At 41.2% G+C, this 6,954-nt stretch overlaps 1 protein-coding gene across 3 annotated transcripts in view; it reads left to right on the forward strand.

Moving 5' to 3' along the window:
- The window catches only part of pdzrn3b (PDZ domain containing RING finger 3b), a 90,703-nt gene extending 84,009 nt beyond the window's left edge, over positions 1–6,694 (forward strand). For all 3 annotated transcript variants that reach the window (XM_079882529.1, XM_079882531.1, XM_079882530.1), the window contains 5 exons: positions 737–835; positions 977–1,039; positions 1,123–1,224; positions 1,312–1,428; positions 2,548–6,694. In XM_079882529.1, the coding sequence (XP_079738655.1) occupies positions 737–835; positions 977–1,039; positions 1,123–1,224; positions 1,312–1,428; positions 2,548–4,083 (1,917 nt within the window). In that variant the 3' untranslated portion in view covers positions 4,084–6,694. The remainder of the gene's footprint in view (positions 1–736; positions 836–976; positions 1,040–1,122; positions 1,225–1,311; positions 1,429–2,547) is intronic.
- The last annotated feature ends 260 nt before the right edge of the window (positions 6,695–6,954 follow it).

Genomic DNA, 6,954 nt, shown 5'->3' on the forward strand with positions numbered 1-6,954 from the left:
TCTCATGAAACTTGTCAAGAATGATATGATTATATTTCACCCCAAAATAAAATAATAGGAAATAATATGGAAATAATAAGTAAGGAGTTATATTTTTTTCAGTTATATTTAAAAACTAATTAAGTCTATGTTTTGGACCATGAAGATTTTACATTGTGACATTTCTACCACCTATTATCATTACCACAATACAAAAAAAGTCTTATTCTCAGTACTATCATGGAAAAAAGAACTTTATTAAAAAAAAAAATCTTACCAACCCTACATTTTTTGAAGAATAGCATATACATATGTTTCCTTGCCTGGGCATGTATTCATGCGAGTCACCTATTTACATTGACGGAGACTGATGGTGGAGCATTTGTTGGTTGGTGTAGTAGATTACAGAGGATTTTTTGTAGTGAACTGTTTGATTGCTCAGTAACAGCTTCATTCACCCTCTTCCTTCATGTCTGCTGTGATACCCGCCCCATGAGAGCTGTGATCTCCATATGTATCTTGTAGATTACAGGTGTTGACACAAGATGAACGAGTCTCTGTTCATGTACATGTTTGTGGCAGTATGCCGTTCTGTCGCGGCACTCTTAAATCTGGGCCAATTATTCAAATGTGTAGATCAAGACAACAGATTGTGTACATTTGTCTGATTAAACTGCTTTGTTTACACTGTTCGGCAAGTCAACTTACAAATGACTTCTATTTTTCTGTGCATTAAAATATCACTCTCTTCTTTCAGGAAGTGGATTTATACAGAACTAATGTCCATGATAAATTGGGGTTTACTGTGTGCTACAGGACCGATGATGAGGATGAGACAGGGATATATGTCAGTGAGGTGAGTTGCATCATGAAAATAGCCATATTTGTGATTGTGAATGTCTGAGGCACGTTCTTAAAATATCTGTGGTTTCAGTTGTGAATCACTTTTTTTTTATCGGGTTTATAGTCTTGGTCACCAATTTTTCTCATTGTGCAGATTGATCCGAACAGCATTGCTGCAAGAGATGGACGAATTCGAGAGGGAGATCGAATCATCCAGGTTTGCTTTATTTAATTTATGTAATTCATCTTATTTCATCATTTTCAGGCATTGTCTAAAAAAATCTCCACTTCACAATTCAGATCAATGGTATTGAGATCCAGAACCGTGAGGAAGCAGTGGCTCTTTTAACCAGTGAAGAACATCCAAATGTGTGCCTGCTATTGGCTCGACCAGAGATACAGGTCAGAGACTCAGGTCAGAGACCAAGCTTCTCTACTTTCAAGGACAGCTGATAGCTGATAGCTTTTCTCTTGTCCTTTTTGTTTTAGCTGGATGAAGGCTGGATGGATGATGACAGAAACGACTACCTGGATGACCTCCACATGGATATGTTGGAGCAACAACACCATCAGGCGATGCAGTTCACCGCAAGCATGCTCCAGCAGGTACAGTAAATTCATCACAAAGTCACTCGTGGAGTCCGTCAGGAGGCATATCAGTCAATCATATCTCAGCCTGTCATTGCATGACATCTAACATATCAATCATAAATTCTGTGTCCGTCACTGAGCTGGAGATAAAGCAGGCAAGCCAGGACTTTGGTTTAAATAAAGCATGACTAGTTTAGGCCCCATTTGCACCTGGTATTAACATCTGTTTCAGGTAATTCGATCTGAAGTGGACTGTGCAATTTACATGTGTAAACAGGGTCAAATGCATCTTGATCAGGTGTCAGATCTCTTATGGCTACATTAAATTTAGTAATGTAAGCACTAATATGTCCTGATGCATCCCAAACATTAATGAATGATTGTTTACTCTTGCTTACTCTTATAATATGTATGCCAAAACTAGAAACTTTGCCAGTTCACCTAAGGTTCCAAAAAACATCCTCTAAAAAATCTGGAAAAGCCTGTAGATCTTGACCAAAAAATGATTCACCTCTTGATAGAAATAAATGTTGTGATGTTATTTCCATCCAGAGGTGCATCCATATTTGGTCAAGATCTTGTATTGAGAATGCAAGAGTCCAGCACTCTTTAAAGTCTACTCCAGCACATCCCAAAGACTTTCAATGAATTTAAGGTCTGGACTCAGAGGTGCCAATTCATATGTGAAAATGAATCTTCATGCCCCTCTTACCCCTCTTAACCATTCTTTCAAAATTTGAGCCTGATGAATCTTGGCATTGTCATCCTGGAATATGGCCATTATGTGTCTTCATTCATGATTGTTTAAGAAACGAAAAGCTACACACTCCAGCAAATGGGGTTTGAAGAACTGTAACATATAACATGCTAGAAACATAATAATCACTACAATAATGATCCAATCATTGACCCTTAAGCATCTGCCTACTTAAATCCAAACACCGACTTTTTTTTGGGCCGGGCAGTGTATGCACAAGATATATTTTGATGGGGATGCACCAATATGGATATATTTGATATGATAACTGATAATTATTCATATTTAATATTAATATGAAGCTGACTGACATCAAATTTGCAGTATGTAGTTACACATATCAGAGTAATGACATTCCCTGACTTGTTTTCTTTCAGAAGAAGCATGAGGAAGATGAAGGTACAACAGACACTGCCACGCTGCTCTCCCACCACCATGAGAAGGACAGTGGAGTGGGCCGCACTGACGACAGCACTCGTAACGATGAGAGTTCTGAGCAGGAGAATCTTGCAGACGACCAAACCAGCGCCTCCACCACGCTAGGCAGTCGCCGCATGCTCGCCTACAGTCAGGACACCCTAGGTAGTGGCGACCTCCCCTTCAGCAGCGAGTCTTTCATTTCCGCAGACTATGGGGATGCAGACTTCTTGGGTGACTTTCCTGCTGACGAATGTGAACGGTTTCGCGAGCTTTTGGAGCTCAAGTGCCAGATACAGAGCACAGGCAGCAGTGGTACACCAGAGCAGAGTTTGTTCTGGCCCAGTGGCAGTGTAGGTGGAGGACAGGGTGGCGTCGGCGAGGAGGGCGTAGACAAAGAGCTGGAGCTTCTGAACGAGGAGCTCCGCAGCATTGAGCTTGAGTGCCTGAGCATAGTCCGAGCGCACCGCATGCAGCAGTTGCGCGAGCAGTGCCGCGAACAGTCCTGGATGCTGCACAACAGCGGCTTCCGCAACTACAACACGAGCGTGGATGCAAGACGCCACGAGCTGGCGGACATCAGCGAACTCCCAGAAAAGTCCGACAAGGACAGCTCCAGCGCGTACAACACAGGAGAAAGTTGCCGTAGCACACCACTCACTCTAGAGCTCTCCCCGGACAACTCCTTGCGGCGTGGAAATGAAAATCAGGCGGAGGCAGGGGCAAGCAGCGGTACATCGGGTGGGAGCAGAGTTCTTAAACCTCTGCTATCGCCCGTCCAAGAGGCTTGCAGCCCCACCAGGGGTCGCCCAACCTTATTGAAAGAGTCTGAAGCTGGAATCCAGCCCGAAGTCCGAGAGCGCAAAGTAGGTCGTCATGCCCAGCCCCAATCTCCCTACAAACACGCACACATCCCGGCCCACGCCCAGCACTACCAGAGCTACATGCAACTGATCCAGCAAAAATCAGTGGAGTACGCCCAAAGCCAGATGAGCCTAGTCAGCATGTGCCGGGACCCCGTTGCTTCTGCTGACTTGGGACCCAAGATGGAATGGAAAGTGAAGATCCGGAGTGACGGTACACGCTACATTACCAAGCGGCCCGTCCGGGACAAGCTCCTGAAAGAGCGAGCCATTCGGATCCGAGAGGAGCGCAGCGGGATGACTACAGATGACGATGCCATCAGCGAAATGAAGATGGGTCGCTACTGGAGCAAAGAGGAGCGCAAGCAACACGCCGTTCGTGCCAAAGAGCAGCGCCAGCGCAGGGAGTTTATGAAGCAGAGCCGTATTGACTGTCTGAAGGAGCAAGGAGGGAGCGCTGAAGACAAGAAGGAGCTCAACATCATTGAACTGAGTCACAAAAAGATGATGAAGAAGCGGAACAAGAAAATCTTCGACAATTGGATGACTATCCAGGAACTGTTGACCCATGGTACAAAGTCCCCCGATGGGACACGAGTGTACAACTCCCTACTATCAGTGACCACGGTGTAGGCTCTGTAACGTTCTGTAAATAGGACACTACCGATTGGGGTAGACAATCCTGCCTCGTTCAATGCGGCAATATTTGTAAATAGGAAATATGAATGCCTTGTTTGAAGGAACTTTGCCATTTGCCAAGAGTAGGTACAATGAGAGTCTCAGAGATTGAATAGAACGATGGATTTATACAAATGATTTCTTATTTGCTCTGTTCGTTTCTATATTGAGCTTGTGGTTTGAAATATTATATTAAGGAACTGATTCATGACCATTCAGCCTCTTTAAAAGTTTTGGAAAACAATACAAGGACCATAAACAACCATCAGCAAGTAACTAACAGTCAGCAGTATTGTACTTTTGTATGCATACATATTGCTTATTAAAGTAATGCAGATATTTAGCTTCATGGTCATCACAGAATATTTGGCATGTGTCATTATATACTTTGCAGTCATTATGACAGGGTTTTACAACAAAAACGATAACTTTGCTTTACAGATTTTAAAGAAAAGGTGCTGTTATTCCTAAAGTTCATACTTCACTCAGCTACTGTTACATTAGACATGCATCAAAGTGAAACCATTTATTAAAATCTAAATCTGTTCATATTATTGTTGATATCAATGTTTGTTGTAGACAAAAAGCCTTTTGTATAGGTTTCCATTCTATTACAGCAAGATAATACAGTTTAACAAATCATTAGTTAGAAATGCAATTTGATGTCTTGTAAAATGAGAGAAATAATAAATTATTGTTTTATATTTGATGAGCTTTCAAAATATTGTTGTGAATTTTTTTTTTTTTTTTTTTTTTTCAGTACATTTTTACTAAAAGGATGTTTCTGTTTGCCGCCACAATAAGTTGGGTTTTTCTTCAAACCAATTGAAATGACTGCAAGAAAGGGTTCTGCAGATATGCGTGAGTTTCTGTTCGTGTCAAAGTCTGTTAGGGGGGTTATGGGTGGATGATGTCCACACTTCAGTGACCACTCGACCTCAGGGCCACTGACCCAGCCAAGCCCCTGTTTCTGCTTATCTGTCCCCAGCTGTGTGTAGCTCTGAAATGTAGAGCTCAGGTCAGTGAACAGACCTCTATCTCATTACAATCACACTGAAAGGTCTGCGATGCCACAGCTGCAGTGAGCGGCGCAGACTTCTGTTCCTAACACACTTACTAGCTCAGTCTTTCTCTGGCAAACTTTGTATTTGCATTTGATAACAAAATATCAAATCGAGTGCAAACAAATGATGCTCGAACTTTTCTCAGAACTTTTTTCTTAGTTAATCATGTAGTTTGTTTTAATCAACAGATGTCAAAGTCTTTTTAGTGGAGGGATGTTCATAAAGTTGATTATATTATATAACCAGAAAGTTTTCAAATATTTTATATTAAAATTTATCTTCATCTTTGTGTGTGTGTGTGCGTGTACACGTGTGTGTGTGTGTGTGTGTGTGTATTTTTTTTTTTGGCTTGAAAGGTGTGCCATCTTGCCATCAATAAGTGCCACATATTTTATTGTCCATTACAATAACATTCATATATTTTTAAACATGGCTTAAGTGAATACTTTGTGAGGGCATTGTGTATGGAGCAAATAGGCTTTTTAGGCATTTACGATTTACCACTGTAATATCTAAAGACTTTGTTAATACAAATGTAGCCGAAAATACCTGTTTCTTCCCTTGACATCCTCCCCCCACACACCCCAAAAATAACACACAACCACAGTTATGAGCGTATAAAGATTCGAAGCCACTTATTTGTCTCTTTCTATGTTATTTAAATATACAGTAGGCTATATATATTTATAATCTACAAAAAATCCCATACCATTGTGTATCTTTGTGCAAACGTTAAGGGAATAATTATGTTAATAAGGGAGGAGAAGGAACATGCTGTCACCCTCCTCCTCTCTGTCTGTTTGTATGTAATTGATTGCCTTTCTGCTTGCCTAAAGGAGGACTGCTTATGTGATTTATGTCCACAGAGATCTCTTCACACACACTCTTTTAATAGGAGATAACAGCGTTCTATGCAAAGACAAACAAAAAGAAGCAACAGCAATCAATTCTGAGTTGTTCCCTTCCCGGGCCAGGAAGAGGGGCGAAGTGGAGATTGCTTTGATCACACTCTCTGGTTTGTTTTTATATTGGTAATGAATGAAGGTGGGCAGCGTGTGATACGGCCGGCCGTCCTCCACTGTTAGTTTTGGAGCTCCTCTCATTTGTCTAAATGCCACAGCAAAAGAAAAGGAGTAGCTCTAGAGTAAATCGGCTGTTGACCGATAAGACCACTGTTTGCGTCCTTGGCTCTTGTTCAGCTTTGTGAGAGGAAACCGTGTCGGGATGGGTTTAGTGTTAAGAATGAGAATGAACCCCAGTGGGCCTTCTCCGCTTGGGAGATCGGCAATAGTGAGCTTATTGTTTTGTTTTTGTTTTACCACTTTTAATTGTGGTAAAATCACTGTAAGACAAGGTATTGAGGTGGCAACAGCAATATGGTGAAAATCACTCTATGTATAATCAGTCTTACTTTTCAGATTCAAATTAACCAATCAAAATAAACCAATCAAAATAAACCAATCTACCTCGCCGCCCCATTTTCGCGCTCAACACACTGGACCGCAGACAAAAAAAAAAAAAGACTGGCAAAAATGCACACTTGTCATTGAATATTGTCACTTTGTGGTAGTCACCACTTAGTACTATACATTATTTAAGGTTAACAAGCAACAGCAACTTGGCGCATTAATAGTGCCATGTAGAATGCTGTCATAAGTGTGTTTATTTACAACCACTTCAAACATGGTTGGTCCTATCAGAAAGTTTATAATAATATAGGCTGTCAATTAAAAAACATTCAACCCTGAATAATTGGTCATTT

This window comes from Squalius cephalus, assembly GCF_949319135.1.
Source record: "Squalius cephalus genome assembly, chromosome: 10".
Taxonomy (NCBI): domain Eukaryota; kingdom Metazoa; phylum Chordata; class Actinopteri; order Cypriniformes; family Leuciscidae; genus Squalius; species Squalius cephalus.